The sequence below is a fragment of the Vitis vinifera genome, chromosome 13 (assembly GCF_030704535.1).
Source record: "Vitis vinifera cultivar Pinot Noir 40024 chromosome 13, ASM3070453v1".
NCBI lineage: Eukaryota > Viridiplantae > Streptophyta > Magnoliopsida > Vitales > Vitaceae > Vitis > Vitis vinifera.
Window position 1 is genome coordinate 7,407,210 of NC_081817.1, and position 18,246 is coordinate 7,425,455.

General features: G+C 25.1%; 1 protein-coding gene across 1 annotated transcript; it reads right to left on the reverse strand.

The window, feature by feature from the left end:
- Positions 1–15,250: 15,250 nt before the first annotated feature.
- Positions 15,251–16,273, reverse strand: LOC132254857 (uncharacterized). The gene has a single exon (XM_059741536.1). The coding sequence runs from the start codon at positions 16,271–16,273 to the stop codon at positions 15,251–15,253; it is 1,023 nt and encodes a 340-aa protein (XP_059597519.1).
- Positions 16,274–18,246: the final 1,973 nt, after the last annotated feature.

Genomic DNA, 18,246 nt, shown 5'->3' on the forward strand with positions numbered 1-18,246 from the left:
AGTTCCATGTCAAAAAAAAAATATTTTTTATTTTAAAAAATCCCAAATTTAAAAAAAAAAAAAAAAAAATTCCAAAGGTAACTCGTCTCTTGAAGAGACGAGTTCCATGTAAAAAAAAAAATAGTTTTTAAAAAATATATTTTTCATTTTAAAAAATCCCAAATTAAACTCGTCTCTTGAAGAGACGAGTTCCATGTAAAAAAAAAAATATTTTTTAAAAAATATATTTTTTATTTTAAAAAATCCCAAATTAAAAATAAAAAAAAAATTCCAAAGGGAACTCGTCTCTTGAAGAGACGAGTTCCATGTAAAAAAAATATATTTTTTTAAAAATATATATATTAAAAAAAATCCCAAATTAAAAAAAAAAAAAACACAATTCCAAAGGGAACTCGTCTCGTCTCTTGAAGAGACGAGTTCCATGTAAAAAAAAATATATTTTTTAAAAAATATATTTTTTATTTTAAAAAATCCCAAATTAAAAAAAAAAAAAAAAAAATTCCAAAGGTAACTCGTCTCTACAAGAGACGAGTTCCACGTAAAAAAAAAATTATTTTTTTAAAAATATATATATATGAAAAAAAAATCCCAAATTAAAAAAAAAAAAAAATTAATTCCAAAGGAACTCGTCTCTAATATTTTTTTAAATATATATATATATTAAAAAAAAAAAAAAAAAAAAACAATTCCTCAAAATTCCTAACAGACGAGTTCTCATCTAAAAAAAAATATTTTTTTTTTAAATATAAAATTTCAAGAGAAAAAAAAAATTCCAAAGGGAACTCGTCTCTTGAAGAGACGAGTTCCATGTAAAAAAAATATATTTTTTATTTTAAAAAATCCCAAATTAAAAAAAAAAAAAAAAAATTCCAAAGGGAACTCGTCTCTTCAAGAGACGTGAAGAGACGAGTTCCATGTAAAAAAAAATATTTTTTTTTAAAAATATATATATTAAAAAAAAAATCCCAAATTAAAAAAAAAAAAACACAATTCCAAAGGGAACTCGTCTCTTGAAGAGACGAGTTCCATGTAAAAAAAAAAATATTTTTTAAAAAATATATTTTTTATTTTAAAAAATCCCAAATTAAAAAAAAAAAAAAAAAATTCCAAAGGGAACTCGTCTCTACAAGAGACGAGTTCCATGTAAAAAAAAAATTATTTTTTTAAAAATATATATATATATATGAAAAAAAAAAATCCCAAATTAAAAAAAATAAAAAATAAAAATAATTCCAAAGGGAACTCGTCTCTTGAAGAGACGAGTTCCCAATGTAAAAAAAAAATATTTTTTAAATATATATATATTAAAAAAAAATAAAAATAAAAAAACAATTCCTCAAAATTCCTAACAGACGAGTTCTCATCTAAAAAAAATATTTTTTTTTTTAAATATAAAATTTCAAGAGACGAGTTCCTTTAGGAAAAAAAATATATTTTTTAAAAAATATATTTTTTATTTTAAAAAATCCCAAATTAAAAAAAAAAAAAAAAAATTCCAAAGGGAACTCGTCTCTTGAAGAAACGAGTTCCATGTAAAAAAAAAATATTTTTTAAAAAATATATTTTTTATTTTAAAAAATCCCAAATTAAAAAAAAAAAAATTCCAAAGGGAACTCGTCTCTTGAAGAGACGAGTTCCATGTAAAAAAAAATATATTTTTTTAAAAATATATATATTAAAAAAAAAATCCCAAATTAAAAAAAAAAACACAATTCCAAAGGGAACTCGTCTCTTGAAGAGACGAGTTCCATGTAAAAAAAAATATATTTTTAAAAAAATATATTTTTTATTTTAAAAAATCCCAAATTAAAAAAAAAAAAAAAAATTCCAAAGGGAACTCGTCTCTTGAAGAGACGAGTTCCATGTAAAAAAAAAAAATATTTTTTAAAAAATATATTTTTTATTTTAAAAAATCCCAAATTAAAAAAAAAAAAAAATTCCAAAGGGAACTCGTCTCTACAAGAGACGAGTTCCATGTAAAAAAAAATTATTTTTTTAAAAATATATATATATGAAAAAAAAAATCCCAAATTAAAAAAAAAAAAAATTAATTCCAAAGGGAACTCGTCTCTTCAAGAGACGAGTTCCCAATGTAAAAAAATTTTTTTTTTTAAATATATATATATTAAAAAAAAAAAAAAAAAAAAAAAAACAATTCCTCAAAATTCCTAACAGACGAGTTCTCATCTAAAAAAAATATTTTTTTTTTAAATATAAAATTTCAAGAGACGAGTTCCTTTAGGAAAAAAAATATATTTTTTAATTTAAAAAATCCCAAATTAAAAAAAAAAAAATTCCAAAGGGAACTCGTCTCTTGAAATTTTATATTTAAAAAAAAAATATTTTTTAAAAAATATATTTTTTATTTTAAAAAATCCCAAATTAAAAAAAAAAAAAAAAATTCCAAAGGGAACTCGTCTCTACAAGAGACGAGTTCCATGTAAAAAAAAATTATTTTTTTAAAAATATATATATATGAAAAAAAAAAATCCCAAATTAAAAAAAAAAAAAAAATTAATTCCAAAGGGAACTCGTCTCTTCAAGAGACGAGTTCCCAATGTAAAAAAAAAATATTTTTTTAAATATATATATATTAAAAAAAAAAAAAAAAAAAAAAAAAACAATTCCTCAAAATTCCTAACAGACGAGTTCTCATCTAAAAAAAATATTTTTTTTTTAAATATAAAATTTCAAGAGACGAGTTCCTTTAGGAAAAAAAATATATTTTTTAAAAAATATATTTTTTATTTTAAAAAATCCCAAATTTAAAAAAAAAAAAATTCCAAAAGGAACTCATAGTTCCATGTAAAAAAAATATATTTTTTATTTTAAAAAATCCCAAATTAAAAAAAAAAAAAAAAATTCCAAAGGGAACTCGTATCTTGAAGAAACGAGTTCCATGTAAAAAAAAAAATATTTTTTAAAAAATATATTTTTTATTTTAAAAAATATATTTTTTATTTTAAAAAATCCCAAATTAAAAAAAAAAAAATTCCAAAGGGAACTCGTCTCTTGAAGAGACGAGTTCCATGTAAAAAAAAAATATTTTTTTAAAAATATATATATTAAAAAAAAAATCCCAAATTAAAAAAAAAAACACAATTCCAAAAGGAACTCGTCTCTTGAAGAGACGAGTTCCATGTAAAAAAAAATATATTTTTTAAAAAATATATTTTTTATTTTAAAAAATCCCAAATTAAAAAAAAAAAAAAAATTCCAAAGGGAACTCGTCTCTTGAAGAGACGAGTTCCATGTAAAAAAAAAAATATTTTTAAAAAAATATATTTTTTATTTTAAAAAATCCCAAATTAAAAAAAAAAAAAAAATTCCAAAGGGAATTCGTCTCTACAAGAGACGAGTTCCATGTAAAAAAAAATTATTTTTTTAAAAATATATATATATGAAAAAAAAAAATCCCAAATTAAAAAAAAAAAAAATTAATTCCAAAGGGAACTCGTCTCTTCAAGAGACGAGTTCCCAATGTAAAAAAAAAATATTTTTTTAAATATATATATATTAAAAAAAAAAAAAAAAAAAAAAAAACAATTCCTCAAAATTCCTAACAGACGAGTTCTCATCTAAAAAAAATATTTTTTTTTTAAATATAAAATTTCAAGAGACGAGTTCCTTTAGGAAAAAAAATATATTTTTTAAAAAATATATTTTTTATTTTAAAAAATCCCAAATTTAAAAAAAAAAAAAATTCCAAAGGGAACTCGTATCTTGAAGAAACGAGTTCCATGTAAAAAAAAAAAATATTTTTTAAAAAATATATTTTTTATTTTAAAAAATCCCAAATTAAAAAAAAAAAAAATTCCAAAGGGAACTCGTCTCTTGAAGAGACGAGTTCCATGTAAAAAAAAAAAATATTTTTTAAAAAATATATTTTTTATTTTAAAAAATCCCAAATTAAAAAAAAAAAAAAAAAATTCCAAAGGGAACTCGTCTCTACAAGAGACGAGTTCCATGTAAAAAAAAATTATTTTTTTAAAAATATATATATATGAAAAAAAAAAATCCCAAATTAAAAAAAAAAAAAAATTAATTCCAAAGGGAACTCGTCTCTTCAAGAGACGAGTTCCCAATGTAAAAAAAAAATATTTTTTTAAATATATATATATTAAAAAAAAAAAAAAAAAAAAAAACAATTCCTCAAAATTCCTAACAGACGAGTTCTCATCTAAAAAAAATATTTTTTTTTTTAAATATAAAATTTCAAGAGACGAGTTCCTTTAGGAAAAAAAATATATTTTTTAAAAAATATATTTTTTATTTTAAAAAATCCCAAATTTAAAAAAAAAAAAATTCCAAAAGGAACTCATAGTTCCATGTAAAAAAAATATATTTTTTATTTTAAAAAATCCCAAATTAAAAAAAAAAAAAAAAAAATTCCAAAGGGAACTCGTATCTTGAAGAAACGAGTTCCATGTAAAAAAAAAAATATTTTTTAAAAAATATATTTTTTATTTTAAAAAATATATTTTTTATTTTAAAAAATCCCAAATTAAAAAAAAAAAAATTCCAAAGGGAACTCGTCTCTTGAAGAGACGAGTTCCATGTAAAAAAAATATATTTTTTTAAAAATATATATATTAAAAAAAAAATCCCAAATTAAAAAAAAAAACACAATTCCAAAAGGAACTCGTCTCTTGAAGAGACGAGTTCCACGTAAAAAAAAATATATTTTTTAAAAAATATATTTTTTATTTTAAAAAATCCCAAATTAAAAAAAAAAAAAAAATTCCAAAGGGAACTCGTCTCTTGAAGAGACGAGTTCCATGTAAAAAAAAAAATATTTTTTAAAAAATATATTTTTTATTTTAAAAAATCCCAAATTAAAAAAAAAAAAAAAATTCCAAAGGGAACTCGTCTCTACAAGAGACGAGTTCCATGTAAAAAAAAATTATTTTTTTAAAAATATATATATATGAAAAAAAAAAATCCCAAATTAAAAAAAAAAAAAATTAATTCCAAAGGGAACTCGTCTCTTCAAGAGACGAGTTCCCAATGTAAAAAAAAAATATTTTTTTAAATATATATATATTAAAAAAAAAAAAAAAAAAAAAAAAAAACAATTCCTCAAAATTCCTAACAGACGAGTTCTCATCTAAAAAAAATATTTTTTTTTTAAATATAAAATTTCAAGAGACGAGTTCCTTTAGGAAAAAAAATATATTTTTTAAAAAATATATTTTTTATTTTAAAAAATCCCAAATTTAAAAAAAAAAAAAATTCCAAAGGGAACTCGTATCTTGAAGAAACGAGTTCCATGTAAAAAAAAAAAATATTTTTTAAAAAATATATTTTTTATTTTAAAAAATCCCAAATTAAAAAAAAAAAAAATTCCAAAGGGAACTCGTCTCTTGAAGAGACGAGTTCCATGTAAAAAAAAAAATATTTTTTAAAAAATATATTTTTTATTTTAAAAAATCCCAAATTAAAAAAAAAAAAAAAAAATTCCAAAGGGAACTCGTCTCTACAAGAGACGAGTTCCATGTAAAAAAAAATTATTTTTTTAAAAATATATATATATGAAAAAAAAAAATCCCAAATTAAAAAAAAAAAAAAATTAATTCCAAAGGGAACTCGTCTCTTCAAGAGACGAGTTCCCAATGTAAAAAAAAAATATTTTTTTAAATATATATATATTAAAAAAAAAAAAAAAAAAAAAAAAAAAAACAATTCCTCAAAATTCCTAACAGACGAGTTCTCATCTAAAAAAAATATTTTTTTTTTAAATATAAAATTTCAAGAGACGAGTTCCTTTAGGAAAAAAAATATATTTTTTAAAAAATATATTTTTTATTTTAAAAAATCCCAAATTTAAAAAAAAAAAAAATTCCAAAAGGAACTCATAGTTCCATGTAAAAAAAATATATTTTTTATTTTAAAAAATCCCAAATTAAAAAAAAAAAAAAAAAAAAAATTCCAAAGGGAACTCGTCTCTTCAAGAGACGAGTTCCATGTAAAAAAAAAATATATTTTTTTAAAAATATATATATTAAAAAAAAAATCTCAAATTAAAAAAAAAAACACAATTCCCAAGGGAACTCGTCTCTTGAAGAGACGAGTTCCATGTAAAAAAAAAAATATTTTTTAAAAAATATATTTTTTATTTTAAAAAATCCCAAATTAAAAAAAAAAAAAAATTCCAAAGGTAACTCGTCTCTACAAGAGACGAGTTCCATGTAAAAAAAAATTATTTTTTTAAAAATATATATATATATATGAAAAAAAAAATCCCAAATTAAAAAAAAAAAAAAAAAATTAATTCCAAAGGGAACTCGTCTCTTGAAGAGACGAGTTCCCAATGTAAAAAAAAATATTTTTTTAAATATATATATATATTAAAAAAAAAAAAAAAAAAACAATTCCTCAAAATTCCTAACAGACGAGTTCTCATCTAAAAAAAATATTTTTTTTTTAAATATAAAATTTCAAGAGACGAGTTCCTTTAGGAAAAAAAATATATTTTTTAAAAAATATATTTTTTATTTTAAAAAATCCCAAATTTAAAAAAAAAAAAAAATTCCAAAGGGAACTCGTATCTTGAAGAAACGAGTTCCATGTAAAAAAAAAAATATTTTTTAAAAAATATATTTTTTATTTTAAAAAATCCCAAATTAAAAAAAAAAAAAAATTCCAAAGGGAACTCGTCTCTTGAAGAGACGAGTTCCATGTAAAAAAAATATATTTTTTTTAAAATATATATATTAAAAAAAAATCCCAAATTAAAAAAAAAAACACAATTCCAAAAGGAACTCGTCTCTTGAAGAGACGAGTTCCATGTAAAAAAAAATATATTTTTTTAAAAATATATTTTTTATTTTAAAAAATCCCAAATTAAAAAAAAAAAAAAAATTCCAAAGGGAACTCGTCTCTTGAAGAGACGAGTTCCATGTAAAAAAAAAAATATTTTTTAAAAAATATATTTTTTATTTTAAAAAATCCCAAATTAAAAAAAAAAAAAATTCCAAAGGGAACTCGTCTCTACAAGAGACGAGTTCCATGTAAAAAAAAATTATTTTTTTAAAAATATATATATATGAAAAAAAAAATCCCAAATTAAAAAAAAAAAAAAATTAATTCCAAAGGGAACTCGTCTCTTCAAGAGACGAGTTCCCAATGTAAAAATAAAATATTTTTTTAAATATATATATATTAAAAAAAAAAAAAAAAAAAAAACAATTCCTCAAAATTCCTAACAGACGAGTTCTCATCTAAAAAAAATATTTTTTTTTTAAATATAAAATTTCAAGAGACGAGTTCCTTTAGGAAAAAAAATTTATTTTTTAAAAAATATATTTTTTATTTTAAAAAATCCCAAATTTAAAAAAAAAAAAAATTCCAAAGGGAACTCGTCTCTTGAAGAGACGAGTTCCATGTAAAAAAAATATATTTTTTTAAAAATATATTATTTATTTTAAAAAATCCCAAATTAAAAAAAAAAAAAAAAATTCCAAAGGGAACTCGTCTCTTCAAGAGACGAGTTCCATGTAAAAAAAAATTATTTTTTAAAAAATATATTTTTTATTTTAAAAAATCCCAAATTAAAAAAAAAAAAAAAAATTCCAAAGGGAACTCGTCTCTTGAAGAGACGAGTTCCCTGTAAAAAAAAAAATATTTTTTTAAAAATATATATATATTAAAAAAAAAATCCCAAATTAAAAAAAAAAAAAAAACACAATTACAAAGGGAACTCGTCTCTTGAAGAGACGAGTTCCATGTAAAAAAAAAAATATTTTTTATTTTAAAAAATCTCAAATTTAAAAAAAAAAAAAAAACAAATTTTTTTTTAAAAAAAATATTTAAAAAAACAATTCATCAAGCGAACTCTATTCAAGAGACGAGTTCCTATGGAAAAAAATATTTTTTTTTAAATATATTTTTTATTTAAAAAAAATCACAAAAAAACAATTCCTCAAGTCAACTTTTCTCTTCATATATATATTTTTTTAAAAATTCCCAAATAAAAAAAAGAAAAAAAAATAAAGAAATTTTTTTAAAAGTATATATATATATATATAAATTCCCAAATTAAAAAAAATAAAAAAACAAAAGAATTTCCTTAAGGGAAAAAAAAAAAAATCAACAGACGAGTTCCTATGAAAAAAATTAGTTTTTTTAAAAAAAATCTTCAAGTCAATTCGTAGAGACGAGTTCCGTGAAAAAAAAAAAAAACTCTCAAATTAAAAATATATATTTTCAATGTCATTAAAGCGGCTTTTTCTGCTTAAAAATAAAATTATTTCAAACAAAAATTAGATTTGTAGGACATGAATTTTTTCAAGGAAAAACAAATAGAATAAATATGAAATAAAAGATAAAAAACAATTGGAAAGATTTATAGGTTATTTAAATTATGTTTCTGATTACTTCAAAGATTTCAGAATGAACCTTCTTATATTACTTAGAAAAATACACCTGCACACCTGCATGGACTGAGCATCAAAAGTCACATCAAAAGTCATGAATAGTAGTGAATAGTAGTATTTGTCTACTTTCTACTACTTTGCAACCAACGTGGAGGATGGGAAAGTAACAAGTCTTTGACAAAGAAAATAAATTCTCCCTCTGCAGACTTCAGTACCCAGCTGGATTTCACGTGATGGATTTCAAACTTTTTCAAGATTGCAGATTCAATAGAATTTCAAGTCCGAATCCTCGCCTATAAATAGAGCCTCAACTTTCTTCGTAAGCAGAGTCGGTAAGAGAGCTTCAAGAGCAGAAAAAGAGCAAAAAAAATTTAGAGAGTGCAAAATTTTGAGAGTTCAAAAAATTTTCTCTTGTAATTTTCTTTTTTCAGTCTGAGTCCTCCCTCCCTCTGCTGTAAACCAGCCCGTAGCCCGTAATCATCAACTCTCTGTAAGGTATATTTTCAATAAACAAATTTTTCATATTCAAATATTTGTGTTATTGTGTTTAAATTTTTACAATAAATTATACAGTATTATAAATTAAATATTTCTGTTGTTTTTATAGTTGAAGATTATTAGACAGAATTAATTATTACGTGCATGAATTAATTATTGTTTATATGAATTAATTTAGACAGAATTAATTATTACGTGCATGAATTAATTATTGTTTACATGAATTAATTTAAATAAATTTAGTAATGGTGGTTAGTGTGAAATTATTAAAAAATTAATATTATTTTTAAATTATTGAAATAATTCTTGTAAGATATTGATAGCTAAAAATTAAAAATAAATAAAAGTAGAGATAAAACTAAATTATTATTTGATTTATTTAAATGGATATTTTAATGTATAATATATATATATATATATATATCAAAGAAATTTTCTATAATATAACATAGTAACAGTGAGTATTAAATGTATATATAATATATATATTTAAATATTTAAATATTACATAAATTTAAATATCTATTTTAACAAAGAAAAGAAATATATAATTGTAAAATGTTAGAATATATAATAAAATAAAATAAATAAATTTATTAATGGTTATTAGTGTTAAATTATTTTTTTTCATATAATATTATTTAAAACATATTAAATTAAAAGAAATTTAAGTAGAACATTATGGAAATTATGAATTTATCTTCTATATTTTATGAAAAATAATATTAGTATTAAATTATTGAAATAATTCTTCTCAGATATTGAGACCAAAATATAAAAAATAAATAAAACTAAAATATTATTTGATTTATTTAAATGGATATTTTAATGTATAATATATATATATATATATATATATATATATATATATATATATATATATATATATAAGTAATTTTTTATAATATAAAATAGTAACAGTGAGTATGAAAGGTATATAATATATATTTAAATGTTAAAATATTATATACATTTAAATATCCATTTTTAAAAGAGAAAAGAAATATATAATTGTAAAATGTTAGAATATTAAAATATTAAAAAATATTTGAATGATGCAGGAAATACATTCTCATGGATCCTGGACCAGTAGATAGTTCAGTTCTATATAACCAGGAAATACACCGATCTTCACTTATATGGGAAGGAAATGATCCCGGAGAGCTCCATTGTCGACGTCGTGAAGCCAGTTTTTTTCGTAATAGTGTTTTGGATGCACGTATCATTCCATATTTGCAACAATCTGGATTCTACGGTGTTGCTCGATTAGGTTTTATTTCATTGGATTGGCATCTTATTACAGCATTCATAGAGAGATGGCGTCCTGAGACCCACACTTTCCATGTACCTCAGGGAGAGTGTACCATCACACTTCAAGATGTTAGCATTATTTTAGGCTTACCGATTGATGGTGTTGCAGTTACCGGTACCACGTGCTTAGATTGGAGAGAGGTGTGTGCCACACTATTAGGAGTGGTGCCTGGAGATAGAGATATATCTGGACAAAGACTTCGTTTGATGTGGTTGACAGAACATTTTCCTTCATTGCCACCTGATGCTGATGTGGAGTCCGTGAGATGCTATGCTAGGGCATTCATCTTACAGTTGATTGGAGGTTTTCTTTTTGCGGATAAATCAAACAATAGAGTACACTTAATGTTTTTACCACTACTTCAGGATTTTGGAGTTACTGGTACTTACAGTTGGGGTAGTGCTTGCCTAGCTTGGCTATATCGAGAGATGTGTCGAGCATCCCGTATTGATGCACATGATGTATCAGGTCCTCTGATTTTGTTACAGTTATGGATATGGGATAGATTTCCTTTTATGGCACCTATGCGCTTACATCCGACACCACATGATGAAGTACTGCCACAACCACCTTTAGGCATGCGGTATGTATTCAACCATAGTTATAGCATATGTAAACACATATATGCATAAATAAACAATTACTAAAACCTTTAATATATATTCTTTTTGTAGTTGGAGAGATGAATTCCGTACTACTTCGACGCCTATGCATGTGCTATCCCAGTATAGATATCTACTTGATCGACTTATGCCAGAGCAGGTGATAAATTCATTATTTTGAATAATTTTTTTTAAACGATTTATAATGAAATTATTATTAAATAATGTGAGTTATATTTCAAATTTAATTGCAGATTATATGGGAGCCATATACTGATGATGTCATCTCTGCACTCCCAGATTACTGTACTATTGCTTCTGACTTGTGGTTGACTATTTCACCCCTTATCTGTTTCCACATAGTGGAGTGGCATAGACCTGATCGTGTTTTGCGGCAATTTGGGCTAGTACAACATATTCCCGAGCAATGCGATACAGAATTGGGCTTACATAGATATGATTTGAGGGGTCGACATGATTTTGATTGGATGAGTATTCATCACCACTATATTCAAAGGTGGGAGGCTAGGTACGATCATCTTGCTAGAGCTGAGGCAGCATATACTTCGTACGGGTATAACCACCCATATATGGTGTGGTATCATTCGATCACTCGCCTTTTTTTGACTCCACATGGATCTTCGTGGGAGATAGTGGTAATTACAATGTCTTTTTATTTATTACTATATTTTCTTCTTATTACAAAAACATCTAACTTTTTATTCTTAATTCTTACAGAACCGCAGTTTGCAACAAATACATTTATGGACTTCTCCAACTACACCGAATATCGGTCATCGTGATGCAATTCATCAATTATGTGCAACCACTTTAGAGGCTATACACGAGGCTGATCGGTTAGTTATTCCCCCTAATGTTGTTGATACGGAGAGACAATCATCGGATGAGGAGGTTGGGATAAGAGATGGTGGGATGCGGACTAGGGGTGGTGGGGTGCGGACTAGGGGTGGTGGGGTGCGGACTAGAGGTGGTGGGGTACGGACTAGACGTTCAGAGATCCACGAGGCCGATGAGTTTCTTGTTCCCCCCAATGTCATTGATGCGGAGAGACATTCATCAGATGAGGAGGTTGGGATGACAGATATTGGGGTACGGACCAGAGGTGGTGGGGTGCGGACTAGAGGTGGTGGAGGTGTTCGCACTAGAGGCGGAGGTGTACGAACACGTGGAAGCCATATTTATGATGATCCACACTTCCATAGCGATGATGTAGCTATACATTTTCCACCATCAGCTCTACAACATTCTTCCTTCAATTTTTCTACACCACTTGACCAGTCACTGCCTTATTCATCAGTTCCATCCATTGTTGAGGGGGTGATACAGGAAGATGTTGGGACATCATTCATGCAGGAGATATTGCATTCTTATATTGATGGGCCTTCTTTTCATATACCTATGTCGTCTAGTATCGATGTATCATTTACTCCACCTACAGCACCACTCATTGCTTTGTCACCACAATCATTAGGACATCCATTGAGAGATGATGCGGCGACACAAATGCAATACTTTTCATCACCACTTGTTGAACAACAGCTAGAGGCACAAGTGCAAGATGAAGGACGTGGACGAGGAAGAGGTCGAGGACGAGGACGGGGACGAAGACGAGGAAATGAAGCAACATTAGATGGTCCCTCAGATCAATCCGAGTTGGAAAGATGTCACCAACGGCCACAACGAAGAAGGAAGCCTCCTTCATGTGGCACACATTGATGACTTTTATATCTTGTATTTTTTTTATTCTTCGTTTATTTGTGTTAATGATGAATACTAACTTTTATTGGTTCCTAGTTCATTCTTCGTTTTTTTTTTTTTTTTTTTTTTTTTTTAATTTGGGACTTTTTTAAAAAAAATATTATTTTTTTTAATGGGAAATCGTCTCTTTTGGAATTTTTTTTTCGGATTTTTTTAAAAAAAATATATTAATTTTTTTTAATGGGAACTCGTCTCTTCAAGAGACGAGTTCCTTGAGGATTTTTTTTTTGGGATTTTTTTTTAAAAAATGTTAATTTTTTTTATTTTTCATGGGAAACTCGTCTTGAAGAGACGAGTTCCGTTAAGGATTTTTTTTTTTTTTTTTTTTAATTTGAGATTTTTTAATTTTTTTTTTAATTTGAGATTTTTTAATTAGGGAACTCGTCTCTTGAAAAGACGAGTTCCTTTAGGAATTTTTTTTTTAAATATATATATTTTAAAAAAAAAAATTTTTTTTATATTGGAACTCGTCTCTTGAAGAGACGAGTTCCCTTTAGGAATTTTTGAGAAATTGTATTTTTTTTTTTTTAATATATATTTAAAAAAATATTTTTTTTTTTTACAGTGAAGAGACGAGTTCCTTTGTAATTGTGTTTTTTTTTTTTTGTTTTTTTATTTGGGATTTTTTAAAATAAAAATATATTTTTTTAAAAAAAATATTTTGGGAAACTCGTCTCTTGAAATTTTTTTTTTTAAATATATATATTTTTTAAAAAAATATTTTTTTTTACATGGGAACTCGTCTCTTCAAGAGACGAGTTCCCTTTAGGAATTTTTTTTTTTTGTAATATATATTTAAAAAAATATTTTTTTTTTTACATGGGAACTCGTCTCTTGAAGAGACGAGTTCCCTTTGGAATTGTGTTTTTTTTTTTGGGATTTTTTAAAATAAAAATATTTTTTTTAAAAAAAATATTTTTTTTCCTAAAGGTAACTCGTCTCTTGAAATTTTTTTTTTTTAAATATATATATTTTTAAAAAAAAATATTTTTTTTTTACATGGGAACTCGTCTCTTCAAGAGACGAGTTACCTTTAGGAATTTTTTTTTTTTTTTTTAATATGTATTTAAAAATATATATATATTTTTTTACAAGGGAACTCGTCTCTTCAAGAGACGAGTTCCCTTGGAATTGTGTTTTATTTTTTTTATTTTTAATTTGGGATTTTTTAAAATAAAAAATATATTTTTTTTAAAAAAATATATTTTTTCCTAAAGGGAACTCGGCTATTCAAGAGACGAGTTACCTTGAGGATTTTTTTTCCCAGAAATCGTCTCGATTAAAAGAACTTTAATTTAAATAAACTGGAACTTACAATATCATTGAGCGGTTGTGTTAGAAGACTCCCCTCTGTTAGGACATTTTCGCCGATTGTGACCCTCTTGTTTACAAAGCCCACATCGCAATTTAACACTTGGTTCTCTCCAATCCATTTCATTCCTAATCCTTGAAGATCTTGGTCTTCCTTTATCACGTACTAGATTTGGATTAGGATGAACAATTGGAAAATTAGGCTCTGGCCAATATGCTTGATGTGGAATTGGATTGAATTGAGGTGTATAGCAACAAGCATATACATCCATCCTATAATGTTTGTCAACAAATTGCCAACTATCAATCCTTGCACGTGCACATACAGCCAACACATGTGAACATGGTATACCAAATGATTGCCATTTATTACAAGTACATGTTCTTTCTTTCAACTTCACAATTTGTATATTGTTTCCTTTATCCATATGAAACCCATGGGGAGCAGTTGTAACTTCAAATATCTCATTTGAACGGTGAAAAATATTGGCAGTGTGTCCATTAGCCCTTGATTGATATTTTGTTATTTTGTTAATGGCATAGGAAGTATACAAATCTCCATTTGCCATTTGAGTTTGTATCTCTGTTCGACGAGTCTCGAAATATGAAACACAACGATAGAAAGTTAATCGAACAAGAGTAGTGATAGGCAACATTCTAGCCCCTTTGAGCACTCCATTTATGCATTCAGCAATATTTGTAGTCATCCACCCATACCGATGTCCTCCATCATGTGCCAAAGTCCATTTCTTTGTGTCCAACCTCTTAAACCATTCTAAGCATTTGTCATCTAATCGTTTTAACTCAGTCATACATGCCTCATACTTTCGTGGTTGATGTTGAGACCCTGCTCTATACACTAAGTCTTTTAACATCTTATTTCTATATTTATCATTGAAATTGCTTGCCACATGCCTAAGACAATATCGATGGTGTGCATAAGGCGGGCTCCAACCAACACTAGGATCCCTAATGGCGGCTTGTATTCCTGCATGACGATCTGAAATAAGACATATGCCTTCTCTTTGTGTGACTTGAGTCCTTAATATATAAAGAAACCAAGACCAACTATCTGATGATTCCTCTTCAACTATTGCAAATGCTAGAGGGAAGATATGACCATTAGCATCGATTGATGTTGCAATCAAAAGTTTTCCTATGTATTTTCCATATAAAAAAGTACCATCTATTTGTATTATTGGTCTACAATGCTTAAATCCTTCAACACATGCCCCAAAAGCCCAGAACACACGCATAAAACGTACATTTCCATTGCAACCTGCTAGTAATGATGTCTTCCAAACAACCTTAGTCCCAGGGTTAGTAAGTTTAACAATATTCATCCACCTAGGTAAAGTTTGGTAAGATTCATCCTAATCACCAAATATCCTTATCATTGCTTTCCTCTTTGCTTCCCAAATCCTCTTGTAATGAACATTATAACCAAATTTATCTTTCACTATTTGATGTAATGCAGCAATTGAAATTGTGTGATCACTTTGGACTACATTTTGAACTTCTCGTGCAATGAAGGTTGAGTCTAATTGTGAGTGGTCTTGTGATAGTTTAGGGTAAACACAAGTGTGAGGACCTATGTACTTTGTTATCTCAAACAAACCATGACATTTACGACGACATGCACGAAGCCTCCAATTACAACCCTCAGACCATTTTTTACACTTTACAGCCCAAATATCTGGCTCAGATTCAATAACAATCAAATGTTGATTCCTACATATAGAATAACGTTTAACAGCATATTGTAAGTCTACCTTACTCTCAAACCGCAAACCCTTAAACAATTCATCTGATTCATTCCATAAGCCAGTGCGTGCTATTAAATCCTTGTCAGCGATGGAGTTAATTACATCCCAATTCAATTCTCTAAATATTGGGGAAGGGACATCATGTTCACCACCACCTAGCAATGATGCATCATTTTCTGTATTTTCATTATCCTCCATGTCCATAATATCCTCATTACCATCATCTTCATCAAATAACTCTACATTGTCATCATCATTTCCAGGTAAAATATCAACATAATTTCCAACTGTCATTACAATTGACTCAGTAACCCCTGCCATATCTACCCTAACTGTAGGTTCCATATCATTATCATAACTTTGCATATACTTAGGGGAAGATGTGTTATTTTCTACCATATGTTGACTTGGACCTAGACTTTCAATATGCAATGGGGTAGTAAAGCTACTAGGCACAGGGTGATAATCAATGGAAGAAGTTTGACAATACATTTCAATAGTATTTGGAGGAGGAGATTGTGCGACAACGGTGAACATTATCCTTACATCACCATCATCTCGAATAGGCAAAGGGACATAATTAACAGTACCATTTCCATTTGAAAAGGGAACTGGATATCGAAACACCATATTTAACTTGGTATAAGTACGATTAATATTTAGAGCATGACACAATTTTGTTTCTAACTCATCAAATGTTATCATACTATTGATTAAAACACCTTTATCAGGAGGACGATTATAACTTACCCCAAATTCACAATCAATAATTTCACCCCTGGTATAGCACAACACCGTGGTGTAACCGTCCATTATAAAACCTATTCAAAAGATCAACAAAAAATATCATCATCAATAAACTTTATGATAATAAAACAATATATATTTTGCAAATCTATTTTACTAATATTACGGTGCATTGTACATTACAATATATTTCTTTTCTTTTTAAAAAGGGATATTTAAATGTATATAATATAACATTTTAAATGTCCATTTACATATTTAAGATAAGACCAACTCTCGGATAATGTTCTACTTATATTTCTTATATTTTTATATTTTTTTAATTAATATTATATGCAAAAAAATAATTTAATACTAACAACCATTACTAAATTTATTTATTTATTTTTATTATATATTCTAACATTTTACAATTATCTATTTCTTTTCTTTTTTAAAATAGATATGAAATGTATATAATATTTGAATATTTAAATATATATAATTGACTATTTTATATTGTGTACATATATATTATATTAAAATATCCAATTAAATAAATCAAATAATATTTTAAATTTAAATATACTTTAATTTATTTTTAATTTTTAGCTCTCAATTTCTTACAAGAATTTTTTCAATAATTTAAAACTAATGTTAATTTTTATAAACTATAGAATACAAACTCAAAATTTCGAATAATGTTATACTTATATTTCTTATATTTTAATATATATACATATATATAATGTATGCAAAAAAATAATTTCAAAATAATTTCACACTAATAATATTATATATTATAACATTTTACAATTATATATTTCTTTTCTTTGTTAAAATGGACATTTAAATGTATATAATATTTTAATATTTTAATATTTAAATATATATTATATACCTTTAATACTCACTGTTACTATGTTATATTATAGAAAATTACTCGTATATATATTATACATTAAATAGCCATTTAAATAAATCAAATAATATTTTAGTTTTATTTCTACTTTTATTTATTTTTATTTTTTAGCTCTCAATATCTTACAAGAATTATTTCAATAATTTAAGACTAATATTAATTTTTTTATAATATAGAAGATAAATTCATAATTTCAGATAATGTTATACTTAAATTTCTTATATTTTAATATTTTTTAAATAATATTAAATGCAAAAAAATAATTTAACACTAACCACCATTACTAAATTTATTTATTTATTTTATTTTATTATATATTCTAACATTGTACAATTATTATATGTTTCTTATCTTTTCTTTTTTAAAATGGATATTTAAATGTATTACACAATAAATATGAAATAAAGGAAAAAATATTACCTATCAATAAAAACAAACTGATATAATAATAAAAAGGCAAAAATATTACCTACCAATAAAAACTGATATAATAATAAAAACTATATATCATAAAATAAAATAAAGCAAAAATATTACCTTAGAAGATATGCTCAAATTCTACCAAAGGTGAAAAACTGAGAAGTGAAAATTTCGGTTTCAAGTGGGAAGAGTGGGAAAATGTAAGTGAAGAAGTTTCAAGTGGGAAGAATGGGAAAATGTAAGTGAAGAAGTTTGAAGGTGAAAATGAGAATGAAGAAGGTAATTTATAGTATTTGAGAAGTTGTAAAAAGGTACCATGAGTGGTTAAAATTTGAGTTTAAAATGGAATTGGTAGAGTGTAACGGTATGATACCAACGTTCTTCTTCGAAATAGCTAGCCCGAAATAGCAAACGGGCTAGCTATGATAGCAAACGGGTTAGCTATGATAGCAAATGGCTTACCTATTATAACAAACAGTGTTGTTCAAAATAGCAAACGGTATTGTTGATAGCAAACGACTTACCTATGAAGAGA

What these genes read in the sequence shown, in the direction of transcription:
- LOC132254857 (XM_059741536.1), bottom strand. Translation starts at nt 16,273, where the DNA reads ATGGTGTTTCGATATCCAGTTCCCTTTTCAAATGGAAATGGTACTGTT.